Source organism: Nomascus leucogenys, chromosome 25, assembly GCF_006542625.1.
Source record: "Nomascus leucogenys isolate Asia chromosome 25, Asia_NLE_v1, whole genome shotgun sequence".
Taxonomy (NCBI): Eukaryota; Metazoa; Chordata; class Mammalia; order Primates; family Hylobatidae; genus Nomascus; species Nomascus leucogenys.
This window is the reverse complement of record NC_044405.1, coordinates 27,569,488-27,595,016: the sequence shown is the minus strand read 5'-3', so window position 1 is coordinate 27,595,016 and position 25,529 is coordinate 27,569,488. Positions and strand designations below refer to the sequence as shown.

Sequence of the window (25,529 nt, the reverse complement as noted above, 5' to 3'; positions counted from 1 at the left end):
ACCTGGAGATTTCTAAGAGAAAAAAGAGAGGGTCAGAAAGCAAGGCTGGGGTCAGAATGTCTGTGAACGTGTCAGTGATGGCAATGGGGGCTGGAAGACGGGGGTTCTGAAGAGAAGGTGTTTCCACGTCCACATTGCCTCAGGTGGGAGCAGAATCCAGCCATCACGCACTTGTAAGCTTGCAGAACCCACCTCCCCTAACTCAGGAAGCTGCTGAGACAGTTTCCACCACAGGAATGGTAAACAGGGGTCTAGACTGGTAGGGCTGTGTCGCAGGCAGGAGAGGAGGGACTCCCAGCACTGTGGTGACAGGTGCTCTGGGGCCAAGCCGCGCGGTGGGCAGAGTGAGGCTGATGGTGTGAAAGGGGTGGGGCAGGGCAGGATGGCGACCACGGTGCAGAGAAGGAAGAACTTTGTCTGAAATGTAGAAAAGATGAGATGTTTACTTACCCGGGAGAAAACAAGATGTATCTATTGAGGGTGCATAACTAAAGTTTCTTTCTTGGCTGGAAAGTGAAGGGCAGAAGCATGGCCAGTATAACTGAGGAGGGGGGGTAGGCAATGTCGGGGTGGAAGGGAGCCAGGTCCCCTCTTCCGTAAGAGGAGCACAGCTGATGATGTTAAGATGATGAACTGAGAAACATGCAAATACGGAGGTAAGCAGAGAGAGGCAGCTGAAATTGGCTGCCTCTAGAAAGAGAGGGCTGGGGAGGGGGACGGAACGCCACTGTACAACATAATAAGCTTGTAGGACTGTCTGGCTTCTAAGGTACATTATATTTTACTTTAATAAATAAAAATTAACTTAAAAAAATGCAGTGCTCTATTTAATTGCTCTGCATGAAATGTACAGAAACGGCAACCTCTGCGATTCTAAGCACTGCGAAGGTCCCAGGCGCACACCGTGTCAACCAACCGTGTGGCACTTGGGAGAAGGCAGGGGTGATTTACGATTAGTCATGTTTTGCCTCCACCCGAGTCACTGCCAAGGAGTGGACAGTGACACTAAATAAGCATGCGGCAACTCCCTCGGGAAGGGACTTGGCTGACATGGTGGCCTTCCCCCTGGAGCCTGTACTTTGTCTCGCTGGGCAGCACTCATGGAAGGAATCATGACCGAGGCGTGGTGGTGGGGGTGGGCAGGCCTGAGCGCCGTTTCCATGGTGACCATTTACTGAGCAGGCAGCAGGCACTGATGGGCAGTGGAGCCTGGAGGAGTCGGGTCCTGGTCCTGCCTCTGGTGTAACGCAGCAGCCATCAAGGTGGGCGCGGCAGCTCTACGGACAGTCAGGACTTGGTGCAGGTTAACAGAAGGCCAGAGGGGGTCCGGTGTGTGTGCCACCTTCCTTGTGAGGGGCCGAAGGCATTCAGAACTGCGCCTCCCTCCACCTGCTCGGGGGCAGTGGTGGGCAGTGGCCTCTGTTCACAGATGCAGGGTCTCCACCCTTAGCCACAGACTTCTGCTTCCCTCTCATTTTGAGAATATGAAGAAAAATGTGTTTTTTCACCTAGCTCATGATTTCCTTCTCTCTTTTTACGCTGATCCTCTGCTTTTAAAAACAGCCATCGGGGTTGCCAGTAGAGCGCCAAGTTAGCTTTAAGAACAGGGTTTCACAGCGGAGTCAGACTGAATCGCAGACCGCAGGCCGCTGGGGCACAAGGCCAAGAGAACGCTGCGTAGTCACAACGTCAATCAGAAATGAGCTCAGCCCCGCAGTGCCCCGACTTCCTACCGAGATGCCCAAGACAGAAGATCAGAGGGGTGACCACTGCTGCCACCCAGTACACTCAAAGCCCCTCTGGATCCAGTGAAAGGAAGGAACCAACATGAAGGGCAGAGACGAGGCTGGTCTGGTCTCACTTTGGTGAACAGCAAAAGCCAAAGCGTGGCTTTCTGAGCAACGGCCACCCTGCCCACCGCTTCTCAGAACGAGGCTGTGTGTCACATGACAACGGCCACCCTGCCCGCCACTTCTCAGAACAAGGCCGTGTGTCACATGACATGGCAACGGCCACCCTGCCCACCGCTTCTCAGAACCAGGCTGTGTGTCACATGACAACGGCCACCCTGCCCGCCACTTCTCAGAACAAGGCTGTGTGTCACATGATAACGGCCACCCTGCCCGCCACTTCTTAGAACCAGGCTGTGTATCACACAAAGCCAGCCCTGGCAACGCAGCAGCAGCCCTGCCCGCCGCTTCCCAGAACAAGGCCAGAACAAGGAAACGCAGAACAAGGAAACGCAGCAGCAGTGTGGAGCTGGGGTTCCCGCCACCCAGGGCTGGGCAGGGGCGCCTGGGGCCTGTCCGGCCTGGCTCCTCACTGTGCAGTCAGCTGCCTGGGCCCTGGCTGCGATTCTAACTGTCTGGGAGCAGCTCATTCAGTTCACTGGGATACAGCAAAGAAGCAGGCAAATCCCGTCCTCCTGGAGCTTCCGTTCCAGTGTCAGGAGACAGAGGAGACAAAGCAGAGGAGTGTACCGAATCCCACTGCGGATGGGGAGAGCGCTCCGGAGAAGAACAGACCTGGGAGAGGGGCCTGGAGGCCGGGTTAGAAGGGTTCACGTGTTCTCAGCAGGGTGGTCCCAGGAAGTCTCGCTGAGAGGATGATATCTGGGCAAAGACTCAAGGCACGAGGGAGTGCGGCTCGAGGTCACCTGTGGGGACCTTCCCAGGCACGGGGCGTGGCCAGAGCAAAGCGCCCGCACAGGGGCCAGCCTGGCCTTCGGAGGAGCAGCAGGGAGGCCATGTGGCGGGAGGGCTTTGCATTCTGCATCACTGAGACAGCAGTGGGCACCCAGAAACGTGCTGTGATGTTTCCACCTACTGGCACCAAGGCCAGGGGCAGCCAAGAGCAACATCAGCTCCCTGCATGAGCCAGCAGGAAGGCTCCAGCACCAGGTTCTGGCTGACCTGGGTTTACTGAGCCACCTTCATCTAGCAAACACTCGGCTTTACTGGAGACCCCCACGCAGCAAGTGACACACCAGGTTGGCACCCCAGACCCTCCTTATTAGCTGTGAGAGCCACACCAGGCAGCCCCCCATTACGTCCCCTATGTAGGAAGGACCCTCCTGATCTTCACCTGGCAGGTGTGGCAGCTCCTGATCTTCGCCTGGCAGGCACAGCCACTGTGGGTGCTCCCCATACAAGGGCTCAGGGAAGGCCACGGCCATGCCGTCAGGCTGCACATGGGCGAGGAGACTGGCGCTCTGCCAGCTCCCACCTGCCTGCTCCCTAAGGGGATGGCTTGCTTATTCTGCCACCTTTTTAAATTCCAGAATATGCCACTGAATTCTCTTCAAGAGCTTCGACGATGCTGGTAACACTCAGAACCCTGTATGCTTTTGGACCAATTAGTTTTTCTGTAATTTAAATAAGATTCTGCCTTTCTTGAGATGAAGGCAATAAATAATGAGTGGACTTGAGTTAGCCCATGGGCTGTAGTTTGCCAACCACTGCCTCGGGTGAAAACCTGGACACACACAGCTAGTCACACACCCATCTCTTTGAAGCCACCCAGGCATGCATGACCATCTCTGTGTGCCGATGTCCCCTGCTCATCTGCTCGTATAGTAAGAAGCCGGCCCACCCAATGTTATAGATGCAATTGGAACCCTGGGCACCTGTTCACAAGCATGTGACAATGTGATTTCCCCCAAGACACCAAACCTCCCAGAGCTAAAACTCTCGGCGCACCTACAGAGCCGGTCCCGTCGATGATGGCCGTCACGGTGGAGAGGGCGTGCGCGTTGCCTTTCAGACTTTTATGAGTCCCCTAGAAGAGAGGAAAAACAGATGTGCAGCTTGTCGCTGCAGCATGAGAAGTAAACCTAAGCCTCTGTATGACCATTTACTCAAACTGCTCTGCAGAACAACTCATCATGAGGGTGTTTCCCATTATTTAAACTCCACCCCAAGCTTGCCTTGGAGAGTTAAAACTTCAAGGGTTTTTAAGAGTCAAAAATCATCAGAAATGCTTGGTTCTAGTAACAAGAACTCTTAGGATTCTCTTCAAATAAAAAGTTTGTTCAGCACAGTCCTGCTCCTCCCTGAGGCCCCAGAGCAGTGAGCGTGAGAGGCATGAAGATGCGTGACGCGCGACCCCGCCCTGAGCTGCGCCGGCCTTCCTTCCCAGACACATCCACGTGTCTGCTGGATTCCTCGACAGCCGGGGCCTTCCTGGGACCCCTGTCAGATGTCTCTGCAGGACCTAAAATTCAACCTGATCGATAGCAAACGCCAGGGGAAGAAGGGAGGAGGGGAGAGCTGAGAAACCAAGGCTGGTGCAGGTCCTCAGTGAGCAGCCGCCAGGAGCTCTGGTTTTGAAAATGTTGCATAGATAACGGGAAAAAAGCACAAATTGAGGACAACGGGAGGGGAAAAAGATCAGGGGAAACAGTGCCTGGAAGCCTAAAACTATAAAAATGAACCAGCGTTCAAAAAAATAAATGCTTGTATATGCATGTAATATGTATATAAAATAAAGAACACACAATATGAAAATCATACAGAACCTACGTATTTTGAAGTCTAAAAAATAAGTGAAAGTCTCTCCTCTGCCTCTACCCCGTGAAGGCTGACCATTGCTAATGGTCTGATGTGGATCCTTCCAGAATTTTCCATGCCCATGCAGACACAAGTCTGCATGCTCACGCACACTCAGGCAGTTTCAGGACACGCCCAACACAAAGGTGACCAAGGCAGGGCATGGTACCTGGATGAGGAGGGCCAAATCCCCCAGCGCCTCTTCGTGGCCCCTCTCTCTCTGCAGAGGCGTCCAGGACAGGACCCCCTCCCCTGCCCCCTTGGATTGAAAAGGCACCTGAGTCATGAGGATGGCGCCCAAGAGCCTTTTGTTGTGCTGAACGGTGAGTTTCGCACCAACCTGCCCATGATTCTAGGAGAAGGGTAAACGGGGGGCAGGTGCAGGAAGGCTGGAGACCACAGGTGTAGGTGAGCTGCCAAACAGGTGCTTCTGCAAATGCAGTTTTACTAACGGTAATGGAGGCCACTTTTGTCATGAACGGCACAGGCACATGGCAGGGTGCCCACAGGGCTAGTGTCTCTCCCGGTTCTACTCACCAGGTCGGCGGAGACGGCGGTGGTGATGAGTGCGTAGGGCCCGCTGACCAGGGCTCCGCTGAGCAGCAGCATGGCTGTGGGAGGCAGAGGGGTAGAGAATGGAAACGCGCCCTCCGGAGAGCCCCGCATGCATAGGAGCAGCCTGAGGTGGGCGCCTGGGGAGCACAGGGAGGGGGTGCAGCAGAAACAGCTTCCTCTAAACTTGTCTAGTGAGGAGCTAAAGCAAATCGTACCCTCCCTAAGACTCAGGCTCATCCACCCTCGAAAGGCAGCAGCTGCCGCCATGAGGGAGCGAGCACAGGCCGGACCGTGGGCCTGACCCTGGGCCTGGGCTGACCCCTGCTTCATCTGCAGCAGAAAGGCCTTCCTCTCCTCACCCACAGCTGCTGCGGTACTCGCTGAGGGCAGACCCCCACCCTCTCTCTGGACCAGGTCACTTCCTAAACTCTCCTCTAGGTTCACACTCAGGTGAGGAAGCTTCTGGCCTGAGCGGTCACAGGAATTTCCGCTTCCTCTCCTGTGGGCAAGTTGCCTTCTGGGTAACGTTTCAGGGGACCACACACATCCCCACTGCTGGCTCATTAGGACAGAAAGCATACTTCTAAGTGCTGGAGGCAAAATTTGATAGCGCTGCCTGCAGGGTGTTCAAAATCGTCCTTCAAGGTTATGCAACCGCTCCTGGAGGGGCAGCTGACAAAGCTGGGAGGAGGTGGCTGGGGGGGCCACTTGCCCTGGCTCCTGGCGGGACCCTGTTCAGGTCACACCACCAGGTTCCTGGCTACCTGATGCGGCCCAAGAGCCAGCCTGGGCTGCTCTCACCACCAGGGGTGCAGGGTGCAGGTGGCAGGTCGCAGGCTGCTGCAGCCCCACCAGCCCCGCCAAGGCCCCAGGAGGGGCTGCCCTCAAGGTCACATCTGGCTTCTCCACTGAGCGCCCAGGGCCACTGCCCCAGACCAGGCTTGCACTCTCCCAGCTCACACTGAAACCCACAGACTGGCAAGCCTCGCACTGGGGAGAGGAGACCCCGGCCTCTGCAGATGGCTGTGCCCAAAGGAGGACATGGGACAATTTTAGCCACACCATGTGCTCCAGTTAAACCAGCTCAATGCGCCTGTTGATTTTAATATTTCATCTGGCCAGTTGTGTGAACTTTAAAAACGTGTGTGAAAGAAAAGCAGGAAGGCCTCCATACTCACCGATGGTGGCCTCAAGCCCCATCTTGCTGATGGTGGAGAAGATGTAGAGCTGTGGACATCAAGACACAAGGTCAAAGCCATGGCTGGCTGCAAGCAGTGTGAGATTGCTGGAAATGTACTTCTCAAAAGCTCGGCGGGTGATTCTCAGGCAGCCATCCCAAGAGTGGAAACCCCTAAAAAAGAGTGACGGCCACGCCCCCTCCCATCTCAGGCACTGAGCCTTGTCCCCACCACGAGAGCTTTGGACCAAGCACCCCAGGCGACCTGGGCAAGTCTGCAGGGTGCTCCCACTCTACACGCCCAGCCAAGGGCAGCCTTCCTGAGCTCCTGCCCAGCCAAGGGGCTGCCTTCTTGAGCTCCTGATTTGTGAGTCTGACTGCCAAGTCCTCAGGCTGCCCACCCCCAGTGGCAGCAAGGGGCCCACCCAGGCATTTCTTCACTCAGCATTCTTTCAGGTTCTGTGTTGGGCCATGTCCAGGACCCCAAGATGGCTGAAAGCCAGGCCTTGTTCTGGGGCTAGTGGAGAGGCTGACGTTCACAGAGCTATACCGTCCACTGACAAGCCTGTTACCTCTAAAGTTACGATGATAAAAACAGTAATGATGTGCATTGTTTCTAACCCACTGCAAGGTGGTGATACTGACATCCCATTTTCCAGATGAGGGAACTGGGGCATAGAGGGGGGTGTCACAGCCCAAGGTCAGGAGCTACGAAATGCTTGAAAAGTACTATGCACTATGCATCATGATGGGAGGGGTCAACGATGCCTAAGAGGTGGGGGAGGTGTTGCGGATCCCAAAGGATGGGCAGGAGCTTGTCTGGGGCAAGGGGGCACCCCAAAGAGAGGAGCAGCTTGCACGCAGCCCATGCTAAACCAGCAGCAGCTGTGCATGTGCAGGAGGGAGCCTGGTGGAGACCTGCAGGTGCCAAGGGAGGGGTCGGGGGGACAGGAGGCATGAGAGGGAATGAAGTGGGCTTGTCAGGAAAGTGGAGCACGGGCCAGATGGAAAGATGCTGGCTGGTGGGGAGCACAGTGGGGGACTGTCTGCAGGCTTTGGGGCCCAGGGAAGGCAGCACGGCTGACCGTGGGGGCCGCGAGCAGCAGCATCAGGCCGCAGGTGGAGGCCCTTTTCTCCAGTCGGTCTGAGATCACACCTGCCAGGATCCCACCTGCAACGGAGAGGCGGGCTTCAGGCGCTGACGTCCCGGGGTATGAGCCCATGGGGAGGAAGTAGAACTGCAGGAGCCCGGAGAACGGCCTCCTCCTTTCCCAAGCCCCTCTCTCCATGCATCACGGGCAGGCAGCCTTCTCAGAGCCCTGACCTCCCCACAGGCCTCCATTGGTTGTGGTCAGATGTGAGAGTCTTGGAGACATCTGCAGGTTCAGGTTTTAGGCCAGCCTCGAAGCCCCTTTACCTATCAAGGTACTAAGGTGGCCAGTCTGTCATCTGCCCAGGAGGCAAGCTGCTGCTTTTTTTTGTTTTAGTTTTGAGATGGGGTCTCACTCTGTCACCCAGGCTGGAGTGCAATGGCATGATCACGGCTCACTGCAGCCTCAACCTCCCAGGCTCAAGCCATTCTCCCATCCCAGCCTCCCAAGGCTGGAACCACAGGCTGGAGCCACCATGCCCAGCTATGTTTTTTGTTTTTTTTTTGTAGAGAGGGATCTTGTGTTGTCCAGGTTGGTCTTCATAACAAGAAGACCTCAAGCAATCCTCCCAACTGGGCATCCCACAGTGCTGGGATAACCGGCATGAGCCCCTGAGCCCAGCTGGCATGCTATTTCTAAGGGAAGCTGTTCAAGTGCAGTCAGGGCCCTGGGGAGGGAGGGAGACCATAAGACCACCCCCAGGTGACGGCCTGACCCTTTTGGGCTGGGTCCACTCAGGGGATATGAGACCTTGGGGAACCCTGTTCCCTCTGAGCAGTGAATCAACTCAGAGATCACGCGCCTTGCGAAATTATTGTTGCAGCAGAACAAGTCTTAATGAACTCACCGAAGATTCCGCCCACGTCAAACAGGGTGGAGAGCTCCCCCGCTTTTTTGGCATCAAGGTGATCTATTAAAATGACAACGGAGTGTGAAACAATGAGGATCTCTTTCATGCATCACAGCGACACACCATGGCAGAACAGGACCCATGCACGAGGCTCCGGTTCCATAGCTTGATTTATACCAAGGAGCAATTAGTGGTTAACTCAATTTAAAAAACAACACAGAAAGGATGAAAACACTCTTAACCAAAATCCGTGGCCTTCCTCTGCTCAGTCTAATTATCCCACCTTTGGTTCAGAGGCCCCCCAGGGGCCCCTCTGCCATGAAGTTAGATGAACACAGGACAGAAGTGGGGTGTGGAAGGCGCCTGGATGCTCGAGCATCCTGTCACACGTGCTGTCTGACCACGTGGCTTTAGAGCTGCAGATGAGGACACAGAGGCCTCCCCGCACCAGCTCAGGGTGCCCTCCACGAGGTTTTGTACAAGTTCTGGGCTTTAAGGTGGACTGAGCTGGCCACGGCGTGAGAAAGGAGACTGGGCTTTAAGGTGGACTGAGCCGGCCGGGCGTAGGAGAGGAGACTGCGAAGCATCTGGGGCGCGGGTCAAACCCAGCCGTTCCGAATCATCAATGGCATGGACAGGAAACTTTGCTTTTTTCAAACAGACTGGAAATGTCAGCAGTTCAAGACTCAAGTCCTGAGAACGTCACCCCTTTTGCAACCACAGGGGAAGAAGGGAGAAAGAAGGCCCAGCTGTGTGCAGCTCACTGGCCAAAGTGAGGCGGGGGTCATGAGGCAGGGAAGGAACCTCAGGATCCAAGGGTGCTCCTTGCTGCCTCCCCAGTCACTGGCCCTTGGGCAGGCCCTGTCCCTGCTAGGCTGTGGGACAGTCCTCAGACCACCTCCCCAACTTCCCTCCTGGGGTATTCAGCCTCCAGCCTCGTGCTGCCAGCATTCTCCTCTGGTGGGATCTGCATCCCCAGAATAGGTGGTCTGCGCTCCTCAGCCTCCCGCATTCTCAAAGGCCTCCTCTTTGAGACATCGCCGGACCCTGCCCCTCCCTGACGGCCCAGTGTGTGTCTTCTCCTTCCTCTCGCTCTCTCTGGCTCCCTGGGCGAAGAGCCCTCCACGTGCTCCTGGACCATCCCCGCTTCCTCTCAGCCAGGGTTCTGGTTTCCCCACTCAACGGCCCCTTCCCTTAAGTACTGTTCATGCCCTCTTGTCTGTCCTGTGGTCACACATGACATGGGGGGGCATGTTACTATTTCACTGGCACATTTTCTGATAATCTATAGCCGCAGCCACTGCGGGGCTTCTGAAACATAAAGCAAAACTGTCGGCCCTGCCAAAAATGAGAAGCTATCTCCCAGAAGCCATTTCCAGGTCAGAGTATCAGAGATTTCTTCTCTCAGGTCTCCAGAGGCTTTGCTTCTGCTCACTGGCTGCTAAGATCCAAAGTTCAGTGTAGCCCACATCTAAACGCAGGCTGCCCCAGAACAGGAAGTACCTCATGAACTGGTAGACCTAGCTGGGATAGAACGTGTCAACCGTTAAGCCCCATAAAGTTTACCATTATGGCAATACAATTTGCATATCTGAATTCTTTTTAGCCTATGTTTCATCATAGTACTTTATTGAAAAGTGTGCCTCTCAAATCACCCTTCGTGACCTTGTGTTTCCAAGACTCTAGAAGACAGCAGATAGAAGAGAGTTCAGACCCCAGTCACTGTGCGGAATTTAATGTGTTCTAGCGGCGGATACTCACCCACATTCGTGATGTACAGGGGCAGCCAGAAGAGGAAAGTATAGCTGACCAGCTTGGCGAACAGCAGACACAGCGAGAACTCTATCACACCCTGAAAGACAGAGCAGTCGGGCGTCTCCTCCAAATGTGGAGTCAGCAGGTGTGTAAATACGCAACAGAGTTAAATACGACTTCGCTCCCATAAAGACATCCTGTCTCTGGGCTGGCTTTATCACCTCCAGACACGTACTGGGGAGGGTGCTGCACCGCTGTGTGGTGTAGTGAGGACCCGGGAACAGTGGAGGGCTCACCCCAGCAGGGGCACCAGGGAGGGGCGGGGCCCCTGAGATGGGTGGGGCCGTAGCTGCAGCTCCTTGGCCACTGTCACATGGGGTGCAGGCCCAGTGTGGCCAGATTTTCTGCTCTCCAAGTGAAGACAGGAAGCCCTATTTATCTATGAAATTTCTGAATTTTGAAATGGAGACTACCTTTTAGGATCAAAACCCAGTGTCTTTACATCAGAGTAGAGTCAACGAAAACATGTACGGGTTTGATTTTCATACTACATCGCCTGGAAAACTTAGCTATTAAAGGAGTTCTCGTATAGCCAGGTGCAGTGGCCTGAGTATTGAATGGCTCCTTCTTCTTCCCTGGAACTGAAATTGTAAATTATCAAGCCACCTGGAAACACACAGATCAAACAATTCCGACCATTCTGTCAGCACACAGGCGTACAGGCTACTGCATCCCGCCTTGTGAGTACTACAAACCAGTCCATATCAGGGAAAACAATGAAAAGAGACACGTAGGTATGAGTGAGGAAATCGAGTGGTGGGTTCTGTAAAATGCCTGTTTGTGTTTGTTTTACATCTACTTTTAAAAAGAGGTGGCACTTGTGAGATAAAAATTCCAGATGCCATCTGAAAATTCAGAGTGGGAAATCCAGTAACTCTGCGGCACTGAATCCCCCAGCCGTCTGTGCACTGAAAATCAATCAAAATGGGGGCCGGGGGAACCCAGCGCTCTACTTCGCCAAGTCATTCTAAAATGAAACGAGTTGATGTCTTCACAGTTCATGAGGATGTGTACGTGTAATTTACCATATGCCTTTCACGGGCCTGGCATTGTGTTTAGTTGTCATTAAATGACCTCACTTCATCCTCAGAACAACGAATGGTATTACCCCAGGGATGGAACCCATGTGACAGATGAGGACATGGAGGCTCAGAGTGTGCCACACTTGCCTGGAACACTCAGCTTGGTGGTGGCAGGGGGAGGCTTGAGCGGGACCTCTGAAGCCCATACTGTCTATACCTCCACTATATAAACACCTGTATTTTTATACTAGTGTGCACCCTACTTTTAGTACAAGTATTTGGGGGTAGCTACAGAGGAAGGTATAGCAGAAAAGGTCACTAGTATTAAGGACACAATTAAAAACAAATCTTTTTACTTAAACCCAGCAGCTTCCACAGGCCGGCATGCACAGCCCTTTCCCCATGAGCTGGTGCCCAGCCTGGGCTGGGACGTTCTCCTCTGGCTGAACACTGGCTCCAGGGTCCGCCTCTGCAGGCCCAGTTTCTCCTGGGCACTGGAAGACTTTCTGTTCTGAAGCCGAGGTTCTCCCCAGTCTTTAATTTCTGTGATAGGATTCTGAGGTCTGGGTTGCATTGTTTATACTTCCAGCCCTGACCTGCTGAGGGGCCTCAGGCCTGTGCCCCTGACCCTCTGCCTTTCTCTAGCTCGTGTCAACAAGTGAGAGCTGTGTCTGCTCCCTGGTGCTGTGGCTGTCAGTGCTGGAGGGCACGGCCTGGACAGCCCCCGCTGGACAGCACTCCCTGGACAGCGCCCCCTGGACAGTACTCCCTGGACAGCCTGCCCAGCCCACACAGCAGGGTCTGGTCTCCCTCCCACGCCCCTGCTCTCAGCTCTCTGCCCCCATCGGAAGAATACAGTGTCTCCACACCCTGTGCACGGCTCCTTAGATTCTCTGCTGAGGGAGTCCATGAATGTAATAAAAACTGAAAGCAGCAAGAAATCTCCCTACAGTGCCCCTCCCGCTCATCTGCTCCAAGTCACCTTGTTCCTGATACTGATCACCCACTGAGGGGCACAGTGACGCCCTTCTAGTCTGGAGGCAAGGCCAGCAGCACCACCGAGGACCAGCCCGGTCCAGATTCTGAGGGCCCCAAGGCTTCTCCCGCCTGTGCTGCTCGTTCTTCCCTTGGTCCCCGCATCCTCCCCCTCACTCTTGGCGTCCTCTGCTCACATGCACAGGCAATCAGACCATGGGCTGTGGCACTGAAGGCACTTTTTTTTTTTTTTTTGAGACAGAGTCTTGCTCTGTCGCCCAGGCTGGAGTGCAGTGGCACAATCTTGGTTCACTGCAACCTCCGCCTCCCGGGTTCAAGTGATTCTCCCGCCTCAGCCTCCTGAGTAGCTGGGACTACAGGCGCCTGCCACCACGCCCAGCTAATTTTTGTATTTTTAGTAGAGACGGGGTTTTGCCATGTTGGCCAGGCTGGTTTTGAACTCCTGACCTCAGGTGATCCGCCTGCCTCGGCCTTCCAAAGTGCTGGGATTATAGGCGTGAGCCACTGCGCCTGGCCTAAAGTCACTTTAAAGGGAAAGAGAATCCAGCCGGGCTGGCGAAGGCCACGGCATGGCACTCAGTGACAGCGCCTCCCATGGGCTCACGCTCAAGGCCTGTGGGAGGGCAAGTGCACTGGGGAGGGGCCGGGACACAGGGGCCAGGTGGCAAAGTAGTCAGGGCCTCAGTTCCCCAACCTGTCAGGTGGGGGCAGGCCCAGGGCGCCAGGCTTTCCGTTTTTCCAGTGAAGGCAGGGAGCCCCATTTTTCTATGAACCTTCTGAATTTCTACATGGAGAAAACGAATTTCAAAGAACATTTAAACATGGTATGAGGCAAACCAAATATCACTGCAGACATATTCAGTCCCGAAGCTACCACTGTGCAGCGTCTAGCTTTGGCTATGGATTCGAATCCCCGGGTTCTATAACCACAGATTTCTTTTTAAGCTTAATCATCAACCGACCAGACTTCCCACAGCCAGCACAGCAGCCCTTTCTGAAACTCCTCCTGGGCACGTTTACTTACTGGAATTTTCAAGGCCCCTGTGAAGCTGATGGCGGCTGTGCCACTCCCACCGTCCCCGGGGAGAATGACGACGTGGTTCGGGTGGATGGAGCCCTTCCCATCTGAGAGCAGCAGGCACTGCATCTCTGGGTCCTGGAGGCAAATCCATTGGGAACAAAAAGGAAAGGTGTTACCAGCCGGGCAGTCTGGGTGAAGTGGGGCCAGGCTTCCTAATGACGAGGGTGCCTGGCGGCTCTCTCTTCCACTGCCTTGGAGACATCCTGGGTGACATTCCCACCTGGCCACTGCGTTAGAATGATTAGCATTCATGCATTTTCATGAACGGCTAGGTACACAGATCCTCTGATCCAGAAATTCTAGGAATCTATTTGCAAAAAGTAATTTGAAAAGTAAAAAGATACTTATAAAGTAAAATGGACGTCACATCATCGAGAAAAATCAGAAAATTCAAATACATCCATACGAATGACATCTTGTAAAAAAAAGCTTGGGAGATTTTAATGACAGGAAAATGCTTACGACACATCAAATAACACATCATTCAAAACTGCATGTCACTGTAACCTCAAAGAATGTATAAATATCTACATATATAACTAGGCAACTATAGGATCTATTTCTAGAAAGAAAGAAGCTAAAATCTAAGCCAACAATGGTTGTCACCAAGTGGTAGAATTACGTGTAATTTTTATCGAAATGCTAATAAGAAATTCTTTACATGATCCTGTATTTTTTAGGAGTTCACAATGGCCATATATGACCAGAAACAACATTATTTTAAAATACACCAACATTATTTTAAAATACACCTATTCTGATATTTAGGAATTCTGATTGTCTAGACGTTCCTAAAGGACAAAGTGTACATTCATTAAAGCAAAGAAGAGTGATTCCCCAACCTAGAGTGGGATTTCAAGTCAGAGCAAGGATAACATAAAAATAATCTTAGCCTGGGCCACACAGTAAGACCTAAAAAAAAAAAGTGGAATGTGGTGGTATGCGCTTGTAGTCCTAGCTGCTCTGGAGGCTGAGGCAGGAGGATCACCTGAGCCCAGGAGGTTGAGGCTGCAGTGAGCTGTGACTGTGCAGCTGTACTTCAGCCTGGGCAAGACCCTGTCTCAAAAAAGAATGAAAATAAAATAAAAATGCTCTTCATGAGTGAGCTATGAGGTTCAAGGTCTTACAAAGAAATGCTTCTAGGTATCTCAGACCTTTCACAAAATCAAACAGGCTTTGTGGTATTCATCTCACTATAACCTGTTATAAGTTGGACTAAAAATGTAGTTTAATATAAAAAAAAAAGAAAATGGTAATGTATTCCACATTCCCCTGCCCCTTGATATTCAGAATATTTAGAATTCTCTTCCAGTGGAAAACGGACATTTGGAAACCGGGTGGCAGGTGGCACCGAGTGCAGCCCAGTGTGGGCACCCAGTGGGTGGCCTCGGGGGCAGCCCAGCGTCTACATCCCCCAGGAAGCCTGGCTTCACGGCTAGGACTCTGGCATGGAGAGTGGGTCTCTGATGAAGATATTCATATGTGGCCACATAGTCAGGTGCTCTGGAATGAAGATGACAAGCCTGAGTGCAGATGCCTAACATGCTCCCGATGATAATTCCATCACGGCCCTTTGTGAAAGCAAAGAACAGCGACTCGAGTTTCGGAATAAACTTTTCTCTCATGAATTCTGCTAATCGTCCAGTTTAGGAAACTAAATCAGTAATGCTCTACTGTGGCTAAGCACTGGAATCTCCCCGGGGGGCTTTGAGAAGCCCCAAATTCCACCAGCCCCGCGGAAGCAGTCCCTGGGGCAGCCCCAGGCAAGTTCCACTCATAGCAAGCTGAGGGCTACAGGACTTCACAGGCTGTTCCGCAGGAAACAGGCTAAGCAGTGGGTGAAATGCAGCCAGCTGGAGAAAAGTCAAGTGGAACGAGGCCGCTTAGCCAGGAGAAGCACACCCTCCGACCCACAGAGAAGTGACCGCAGGTGGACACAGAAGACCTACTTGGCCTCAGGTAGGACCCAGGTGCCCAAGGGCCACCCACAGTCCTTGCAGGATTTGTAAAGTGCTCCAGGGTCCACTTGCTGGGCTGGTTTAAAGCCAGAGACACAGATCCTCTGCTCCTTATCTAAGCAGCAAGGAGCCCCCTAGACAGACGGAAGGCTCTGTTTCTGCTGAGAACAGGCCCTGTGCTCAGAGCCACTCATCTTAAACAGGGCTGGCAGCCACCACACCCCAGTTGTTTGCTCCTGGAGGAGATGGGAAAGAGTGTGAGGCCATGGCTGGTTTTCCAAAACAAACAGGGGGCTGCTGCTGCCTCCTCCTTACACAGCAAACAAGAAGCCACTGGGTGGACCAAGACAAGGCTGGAGGCCAAGAGGCACCTCTGCCTCTAAACAAGCAGTTTCCAGTCTGTGTCCCAAGAGCCCCAAATGGGATCTGTGGAGCCCCCGGTGGGTGTGGGGGCTTCTGTGGCCAGTGCGCTCCACGCTTACGGCTTACACTTTCAAAGAGAAAAGGGCTCCCTCTACTAAAACACACACACACACACAACAAAAATACACACAGACGCATGTGGGGGGACTGTGTAATAATGATCGCTCTATCTAAAAGTGCTAAGCTCACCCCGCTACCCGATGGTGTCTGCAGCTTCCCTTTGGGAAAAGCCATCACAGAGAGATTTGTGGAGCCCCACTTGGCGTGCAAAGTGCATGGTGGAGTCACATTCAACCTCCAAATACCCACTCCGCGCTCATGCCGTGTTTGGTGGGCCCAGCAGTTCTTGAGCCACAGCCAATCAGAAGGATCCTCAGAGACATCAAGGAGGAAAAGTGACAAGTGACTACAGGGAAGGCAAGCACGACCGTCCCCAAGACAATCCTCTAAAATGCCCATGGGGACTTGCGGGTGTGCCACGTGGCCAAGTGACAGCAGAGCCTCCTTCTCTTCCCCACATTTGCTCCCCGCCCTCCCAGCTTTCTTTACATGTCTCTTCAAGAGGCCACTGAGAAAGTGCCTGCTACGTGACATAATGTAGCAGCTCTGTCTGAAAAGGAGTGGAGGTCAGGGGCTGGGTGACACCCCACTGAGCCCAGCGGTCACTCTGGGAAAGGGGACATCCAGAGTGTGCAGCCAACCTCATGGGGCACTCTCCCCGCCTACCTGATCCAAGAGCAATGGCAAGCCTGCCGAAAGGGGATGCCACATAAGCGAGGCCAGCATGCGACCGGTCGTGGTCATCTGAAGCATCACCCTCGGCCTGAAACCAGGCCTGCCAGTGCCTTTACTTACGTAACTGGCTCCTTCATGGCAAGTTTGTAAACAGCCTTTCTTAGAGGGCCGGAAAAGGAAAGAGAGAATCTATACTCAGAAGCCAAGGCTAGTTCTATGGGTCAGTTACTACACCAGAAGAAAGGGCCTGTGGTCTTGATTCAGAGCAAGTGGCAGGCTTCAGTATCATCAGAGAGGGGTGACAGCCTTTTGGACACTGATTGGGACATGATTTGTTTAAATGTGAATTCAGAAGTAAGTACAGATTTTAAAGCATTTTGGTTGAATTAGTCACTGCCTACGGTCTCCCTAAAATCCAAGAACCCAGATGCACGAGACATCATTCTTCCCTTTTCTAATATTTCAGCCACTACAAATAAATTTCTCCAGTCAATAAAAAAGTGAGATGCATGTTTAGTACATTAATCCTTTAAGCTATTTAATTTACAAAGATAGGGAGAGCAACCCCTCACACTTGCTGGAGGGGTCTTTCTCACAGAGGAGAAGCCCTGTGTCTGCTGTAGAAGGTTAAACCTGATTTAGAGGCTGGGTGCGGTGGCTGAAGCCTGTAATTCCAGCACTTTGGGAGGCTGAGGCGTGTGGGTCACCTGAGGTCAGGAGTTCAAGACTAGCCTGGCCAACATGGTGAAACCCCACCTCTACTAAAAACATACAAAATTCAGCCAGGTGTGGTGGTGGGTGCCTGTAATCCCAGCTACTAGGGAGGCTGAGGCAGCAGAATCACTTGAACCCAGGAGGCGGAGGTTGCAGTGAGCCGAGATCATGCCACTGCACTCCAGACTGGGCGACAGAGTAAGGTCTTGTCTCAAAAAACAAAACAAACAAACAAAAAACCTGATTTAGAAAGAGAACAGCTTATAACTTCAATGATTAAACTCAAATTTAAAATGCCTGCTGCAGCTTGGTGTGGTCAGCTAAGCAGCAGCAATGTGAGGAGCTTCTACAAGGATCGAGGATGGGAAGGGTAGGGGACAGGAGGCCTGATCAGGTGCTAGGGGTGGGCCAGACCTGCACTGAGGCCTCCCTGCTACCGCGGATGACAAGGCAGATTAACTTAGCATTTCTGTGTCCCGAATTCCTCATCTGTGACATGGGGGAGGGGGAGATGCCTCCTTCTGTTACCTGCTTCTCCCTTACCTTTTCTTGGTCCCATGATGTCAGTTTTCTGTGTGCACCTCACGTGGCCAGCCCACTGTGCGCCCCTCACCCTGACACCCTCTGTGCTCAGGCACCTGCAGACTCTCCCTCCAGTCCCTCACAGCTCTGTTCCAACACTGCCTGCCTAGGGAAGCCTCCCAAGGCCAGCTGAAAATACAGCCTGCTCAGCCTGTCTTCCTGGCCCTTGGCACCGCTTGGGGGATGTCTCTGCCTGCTTTCTGTCTATGCCAGCACCGCCCCCAACACCTGGAATAGTGCCTGGGACATTGAAAGCTGCGGAGCTGCTGAATGAATGAATTGGTTAAGTGTAAAATCCAAAGAGAGCCAATAAGGGCAAACTCACACTTTACTAAGAAATAAAATGAGACACAATTTTTTTAAGACCTGGATGTTTGTGACACATGTCACATAGGCAGAGGGACAGAGAGCCGGCGTGGCTCAAAGGAGTTTTCCTGCAGCTCCGACATTCTAGGAAGTGGAAGTTGTGGTGACTTACCAGAGGCTTGTTCTTTTCGCTCTTCAAGATTTGCTTCTGGAGTCTCAATCTGTTTGTACCATTCTCATAGCCTTTTGAGTGCTGGGGAAAAAAAAGTTTCATTAGAGCAATACTGATTCAACAGCTAGAAATTAAACCTGGCTTTACTGTATCCCAAAAAAGCTACCAAGAGGACATAAGACAACTGATTTAAACAGAATAATGGTTGATCTCAACACTCCAGACTCTCAGATAATAGAATGTGAAAATAAAATCCTCTCTTGAAGAAAGAGCTAAGACAGAGGTGTAACCAAATGTAAAAATACCCATTAAGCCAACTTAACTTTTCTGAATGGCTGTGAGATTGTTTCAACGGTTTTGAAATGAAAAGGCACAGACCAATCTTTCCCTTTAACCTGTGAGGAACACCTGCCCTCCCTAGGTCAGCCAGATGCTTCTGAAGGAAAAAGCCTGTCTCTACGGAAGGAGAGTGTGGCTTGCTCAACAGCCCCAGAATGTGGACCTGCCAATAGGGGGCAGGGAGGTGGAAGGACTGCACTGATACACTCCAAAACTCAAAATCCTTTCAAAGTGATCTCCTGTTACCAAGTGAAAAGCGAAGAAATGAAGGCAGTTTCTTGGGCACTAGAATAAAGGTACCATTTCCTAACCATTATTTCTATAGGGCTCTATGTAGAACCCCTTTTGAAGATAATTAATGGTATAAAAATAATTGTTGAAATTCTCTAATGGTAAAATGTCATTGTTGTTTGTTGATGAAATAGTCCAAACAAACTTCCTTTAGAATAAGGAATCAGTCTGTACTTAGAAAGATGTTATTCATTCACTCTAGTATAAATCATAACAAAACAATTTCTAAGGCTTAGAGGGGCCCAGACGATTTAGATTTCTGGCACTAGTGCTGGATGCATTTGAGAAGAAAAACCACCAGGCTTGCACGCTACCTATGAGATCTGCAAGTAGAGATCTATGGGGCCTCCAAACGGTGGGAAACACGGGGAAGACAGAGCATGGGTTAAACTCCGTTCAGATGGACAGTTGGATCCCACCCTTTACATTTCGAGGCATTTCCCCTGAAAAGGTTTCTGAAGGTTAAGAAAAACTATTGATCTTATTACCTGAAAATGTAACAAAATACCTTTAAAAATACATTTGTTTTGTGCTCAGAGGGAGGGCAAAGCCTGCCAGGCTAGGGGCGATTATCTTGCCAGTTTATCACCCGATCATTCCAGGCAGAAGCAGAGATGGGTTCCCGCTCCCCAGCACTCGGGCCCCCCGCGGTGTGCAGAGGCTGCCAGCATCACCCGGGCCCTCTTCTTCCTGCTTTTCAGCCAGGAACGTGGGTGCTCAGGCAAACCCTATCTTACAATTCCTTTTCAGCTTGATGTGGTCAGCTAAGCAGAAATGATGTTAGGAAATGCTAGGAAGTCTCCTGAAAGAGAAGGGGCCTGTCCCTAATGTCCTTTCGCTCCTTCCTGCTGGCTGGAATACAGATGTAATGGCCGGAGCTCCAGCAGCCACTGACCAATCATTCACTCACTCATTCAACAAATAATTATTAAGCATCAACTCTGTGCCCAGCACTGTTCTAATTGGTTGGAATATATCACCTTTGGCATGAAGCCATGCACAGGGGAAGAACGAAAAGACAAGAGGAGTCTGTGTCCCTGACACTCAACACACACACCCCACATCATCCTGGGCTGGCTCTCTCCAGATTTCCTGAATAGAAGAGAGAAATACCTTCCCATCTTGTTTTAGTCACTGCTTGTGGGCTTTTCTGTTGCTTGCTGCTGAACACAACCCCAACTAATCTGAAGATATTAATAAAAAGCATTAATTTTGACACAACTGATACAGGGTTTTGAACCCAATGAGGTCCTAGATTAGGGCACAAGATAGATATCCTAAACCTAAGTAACCTAGGAATCAAATACAAATCAAAAGAACAGGTTCCCATGGCTCTTCAATAGCACAGGGCAGAAGCATAAAGAGACATTCTTATTAGCACCCTCAGACTCAAGGCAAATGGTAAATAATTGAATACTCTCTTTCATATTAATTGTGATTCATTTGAAACAAAAACTAATTAGAAAAATCAAATCTGGATCAGATCAAGGTTTCCAGTTTCCAGGAGATACAGGGGATAGAGGAACACATGAAACACACCCCAGGTACAAGGTCAGCAAAGCCTCAAATGTGGGAAACTTGGTAGAAAAAATGACCATTTTTTATTTTGACAAAAGCAATTCAAAGGAGAATAACACCATACCAAAAAAAAAAAAAAAAACATTGAGGTCCTATAAATTAGAAGAGGCTTAAGAGGCATATTAAATTAACTAATCAGAAGGAGTGGACCTTGCCTAGGCCTTGCTTAAACACAGTGCAAAATCATTTATAAAACAATCAGCAGATCTGACCATTGAGTAGTTGTGTGATAATAGAAAGGATTATAGATTTAAAAAATTCATAATAGCATTGTTGAGACAGAATTCACATACTGTACCATTCACTCATTTAATGTTCACAGTTCAGTGGTTTTTAAATTCAGAGTTTTGCAACCATCACTACAATCTGAGAACATTTTCATCACCTCCAAAAAGAAACCCCATACCTGTTAGCAGTCATCCCCCCTTTCTTCCCACCCTAGTCCGTGACAACCACTCATCTCCTTTCTGTCTCTAGGTTTGCCTATTCTGGACATTTCATATGAATGAAATCATATAATATGTGACCTTTTGTGACTGGTTTCTTCTGCTTCGCATAATGTTTTTTGATGCTATTGTAAATGAAACGGCCTTAATTTCATCTTCGGATTGTTGATTGCTAGTGTATAGAAATACAATTGATTTTTGTATACTGGTCTTGTTTCCTACAACCTTGCTAACTTGTTAATTCACTCTAACCATTTTTTTGAGGACTCCTTATGATTTTCTGCATAAAAGATCATGTCATCTCCAAAGAGAAGTAGTCTTACTTCTTATCCAATCTGTATGCCGTTTATATCCTTTTCTTGCCTAACTGGCCTGCCTGCATTACAATGGTAAATAGAAATGGCAAGAGCAGGCCTCCTAGTCTTGTTCCTGATCTCAGGAGGAAAGCACCCAGTCTTTCACCATTAAGCAGTGCTGTGAGGTGTGGGTTTTATTAGATGCCCGTTGTCAGGTTAAGGAAATCGCTTTCTATTCCTAGTTTGTTGAGTGTTTTCACATGAAAGGGTGTTGGATTTTGTCCAGTGCTTTTCCTGCTTCTCCTGAGATGATCATGCAGCTTTTGTCCTTTATCCATTCATATGGTGTATTACATTAACATTACCTGTTAAGCCAACTGTGTATTCCTGGGATAAATCCCACTTGATCATGGTATATAATCCTTTTGTAGGTGGCTGAATTCAGGTTGCTGCTATTGAGTTTTGCATCTACATTCATAAAAGATACTGTTGTACAGTTTTCTTAAGAGGTTTTAGTCTTCTTTTGTTATTACGATAACACCTCATAGGATGAATTAGGAAGTTTCCCCCTACTTTTATTTTTTGGAAGAGTTTGTGAGTAATTAGTATTAACTCTTCTTTCCATGTTTGGCAGAATTTACCAGTAAAGCCATCTGGTCCTGGGATTTTCTTTGAGTGAAATTTTTAAATTAACAATTTAATTTCTTTACTTGTTTTAGATCTATTCAGAATTTCCTCCTCTCTTGAGTCAGTTTTGGTAGTTTCTGTCCTTCTGTGAATTTTTCCATTTATTCTAAGTTTTCTAATTGGTTGGCATATAGTTCCCTCATAATCCATTTTATTTCAGTAAAGGTGGCAGAAATGCCACCTTTCCTGGTCCTGATTTTGGTAATTTGAGTCTTCCTTTATTCTTGGTCAGTCTAGGTGCAGGATGATCAATTTTGTTGATCTTTCCAAAGAACCAACTTTTGGTTTCATTGATTTTCTCTACTGTTTTTCTATTCTTTGCCATTGGTTTTTAAGTGTGATAATGGTATATTACATTTTGTTTCACATAAAAGAGTCCTTATATTTTGGAAACATGCTGAAGTAGTCAGAGACAAAATATTAAGATGATTGCTATTTGCTTGCAAAATACATCAGCAGGAGGTGGGAAGGGACAGTATTAGAAGGGGCGTTCATAGAATCAGATTGACCAACTGTTGGAAACTTGGGTAATGGGTACACAGGGGTTCATTATACTGTTATTTTTACCTTTTTATATGTTTAAAGTCTCCATAACAAAAACTTTAAAATATTGGAAAAAATTAGAACTTTATCCTAAAAATAACACTTCCACATGGGAACTTCCCAGAACAAGTCAGCACATCTGAAATCTCTTACAAATGCATTTTGCTTTGCCCAAAAGCTCCCATTTGTGATAAAGGGAAGATACTACAGAAGGACAGCAGCTGATGGGACATTGGCCAAACTGCCCTCGGCTCCCTCGGGAAGGCCCGTGACAAGGGTCTTGTCGGTGTCCTGCACAGAGCAGGTAACATTCCTGCAGGAAAAAGAACTTTGGGGCTGTTTGCAGAAGATCCCCAGATATCAGCCATCTCTCCCTCTGTGACCAGCCAGCATGGAGAGGAAAGAGGACAAGAAGCTGTTTCTCTGGACCACCTGCCTCATGGCACATCAGGGACACCTGGGCACCATTAGATCTCAGTGAACTGCTTGGAGAGGATTTGAACAAAAAGAATGAAACACAGGCTTCAGCCCCAAACTCATACACACAAGGAGCAGAAGCAATGCCTCTCGCTTAGATGTCAGTGAACTGCTTGGAGAGGATTTGAACAGGGAGAATGAAACACATGCTTCAGCCCCAAACTCGTACACACAAACAGCAGAAGCAATGCCTCTCGCTTAGATGTGCTCTCATATTCCTAAAAGCTGTGTTGAGGAAGACCTGCCCCTCCCCAAAACCTCCTGCACGCCTGCTTCCTATCCTCAGGCCTGGCCGCCCCTGGGTGGGAAAAGCTCTTCTTAGAGGACAGAAGATGTTCCAGGGCGGAAGGTGTGTGCCGAAGTTCTCCCCAGTCTCAAGATGGGTGGTCCAGGCAGCTTTAAGCTACTTCACAGCACGACTGTACAAGCTTGGAAATTGAAATTCATGCTCATGGCAGGAACACGGCTTTTTAAAACATTTTAAAATTTCAACCATAGTTTTAAAAACATCATATGGTGTTTGACCTTCCTGAAGGCACTGGTTTTCAAACTTCATTTTGTTTCTTTGTTTTTGTCATCAAGTATCAGAACCCTTCTTTCCACATGAATCACACCCAGGAGCCCGATGGATTAAAAGACAGAAAAAGGACTCTGGCGCCCTCTCCTGCACGAGGCCAGGTGGTGCTCCAGGCGCAGGGACCCAGTGATGATCCAGGCCCGAGGGGCTCGCACCCTTCTGTGAGGGTGACCAAAGATCAACCAGATGAACTGGTGAGGATTTCACATGGGGTGACATGGAGCCACTGGACTGTGTTATGCAAGGGCTGATGTGCTCTGACGTCTGTTTCAATGCAGTCTCTGCAAGTGAGGTGTGAAGAAGAGATTCTGGGGAGCAAAAGTGGATCGTTCCAGGAAGCTGATGAGCAGTGGCTCGGAGGAGAGCTGACGGCGGTGACGGGGACCAGGGGGTAGATGTGGAGGAGGTGAGAGGGTTTCCATTCCACACCCCCTCACAGAACAGAGTAGAACTGACAGAACATGGCCAAGGAGGGGGTGCGGGGCTGAAGGGAGGCGGTGTTAGGCTGGCTCCTCAGGTCTGGCCTGTCCACAGGGTGGACAGCAGCTTCCTGACTGAGATGGGGGATGCTGGGGGATCGGTGTGTTTAGGGGTAAAATCAAGAGATCTTCTCTGGTTGTGTTAAGTCTGAAGGACACTCAGACATCTCTGTGGGAAGGTTGAGTGGTGGTGAGGTCTCAGATTGTGGAGCTCAGGGGAGGGGTCACTCTGGGGACAGCATGGTGACTCGACATCAATGCACCTGGGGGCGCTGAAAGGCCCGAGCGCGCTCTCCTGCAGTGAGCGGGCAGACAAGGAGAGAGGAGGCCGCAGAGAAGCCTGGGGGCACCCCCACATCGGGGGTCTGACACTCGGCACAGACGTGACTAACATGTTAGCCCAGGGAGGGGAGCCTTTCCCAGAGGGAGGGAAGCATCGGGTCAGATGCGAGTGACAGGTCCAGCAGGGTGAGGCCAGAGAGCTGACCACCCTATGTGTCCAGGTGACGTTGCTGGGACCTGGATGGGCTGTTCCTGTGAGGTGGCGGTGGCCTGCAGACAGGAGGGGTGTCATGCCAGTAGACATGGGGAGCAGGGTGGCTGGGAGCAGGCATGAGGGCCAGAGGGACTTTCTTCCAGGACAGCCATCAATACTACATGAGTGTGCCAGGAATGGTATTTGGGGCAGGGGGTGTGTCTGCGGGAGTCAAGCCCTGGGCCATGAGAGGGAGGGGACCGGTACCACGGGAGGGCTGGCCTTAGCCAGATGGGGAAGTGGCCAGTGGTGACTGGCTGCGGGTGGAGGCAGCTAGGGTAGGGCTCGTTCATGGCAGCCAACGTGGTCAGCAATCCTGCCTGCAGGGCCTACGCTGGCTGGGCTAGGCAGGGGTACAGAAGAGAAGGAATGGCATGCTGGGCAGACCTCTCGGCCACCTGAGACATGCAGCCACCAACTTAAGTGATGGCAGCCAGCTGACACGTGCATTTTTCCCCAGTCACGCTGAGGCCCCTGGGGAAACCAGGAGGTCTCCACTCCTGAGGAGGCCTGGCCAGGATCCAGCCTTTGGTTCCCCTTAGCATGAAGTCCTTCATCTGGACAGCATTGAACCTCTTGTCTGGGTTTTGCTGATAAGGTTATTATCAGCAAAACCCAAAACAGAATATTCTCCATTCTTAGAACTGCCAATATTTTGAGGGTGGGACTTCTGTCTACCCTGTGTGTTTCTGTCTGACAGCGCACAGGCAGGAGCAGGCTGGGGAAGTGGTCAGAACTGCATACTGTTCTAGAAAAGGACAAGAAAACAGGGTCCTTACCGTCACCAGGGTGGAGGAGCACCTGACGTCCTTCGGATCTGAAAGAGCAAACATGAGTCCAGGCTGAGCAGGTCCACCACCACGGCAATGCCAAGTGAGCTACGTGACCCGAGGGCAGGGCAACACGGGGGCACCGGCGGTGAAACTGGACTGTGTGCAGGATTCACGTTAAATGAGTGGATTTGAGCTGCTCTTGCCACAAAAACAAAAGCGGGCAGCTGTGAGTTGCGATGGCTATGTTAACTTGCTTCACTTTACTAGTAACCTTTTTACTATCTCTATGTATCTGTAACACCATGTTGCATACCTTAAATATACACAATAAAATTTATTTAATAAAACACAAGATGCCATCTTATACCTTTACTAAATCGGCATTCGTTTCAGAAAAAAGCCATCACTATAGCATGCCAGGTAA

At 50.7% G+C, this 25,529-nt stretch overlaps 1 protein-coding gene across 2 annotated transcripts in view; it reads right to left on the bottom strand.

Annotated features, from left to right (window-relative positions):
• Positions 1 to 25,529, bottom strand: part of SLC37A1 (solute carrier family 37 member 1) — a 67,924-nt gene that overhangs the window by 9,134 nt on the left and 33,261 nt on the right. For both annotated transcript variants that reach the window (XM_030806156.1, XM_030806157.1), the window contains exons 9-17: positions 25,112 to 25,149; positions 18,085 to 18,165; positions 13,138 to 13,269; positions 10,042 to 10,132; positions 8,278 to 8,340; positions 7,365 to 7,450; positions 6,281 to 6,329; positions 5,085 to 5,158; positions 3,699 to 3,777 (exon numbers count right to left, since the gene is read on the bottom strand). In XM_030806156.1, coding sequence (XP_030662016.1) covers positions 3,699 to 3,777; positions 5,085 to 5,158; positions 6,281 to 6,329; positions 7,365 to 7,450; positions 8,278 to 8,340; positions 10,042 to 10,132; positions 13,138 to 13,269; positions 18,085 to 18,165; positions 25,112 to 25,149 — 693 coding nt within the window. The remainder of the gene's footprint in view (positions 1 to 3,698; positions 3,778 to 5,084; positions 5,159 to 6,280; positions 6,330 to 7,364; positions 7,451 to 8,277; positions 8,341 to 10,041; positions 10,133 to 13,137; positions 13,270 to 18,084; positions 18,166 to 25,111; positions 25,150 to 25,529) is intronic.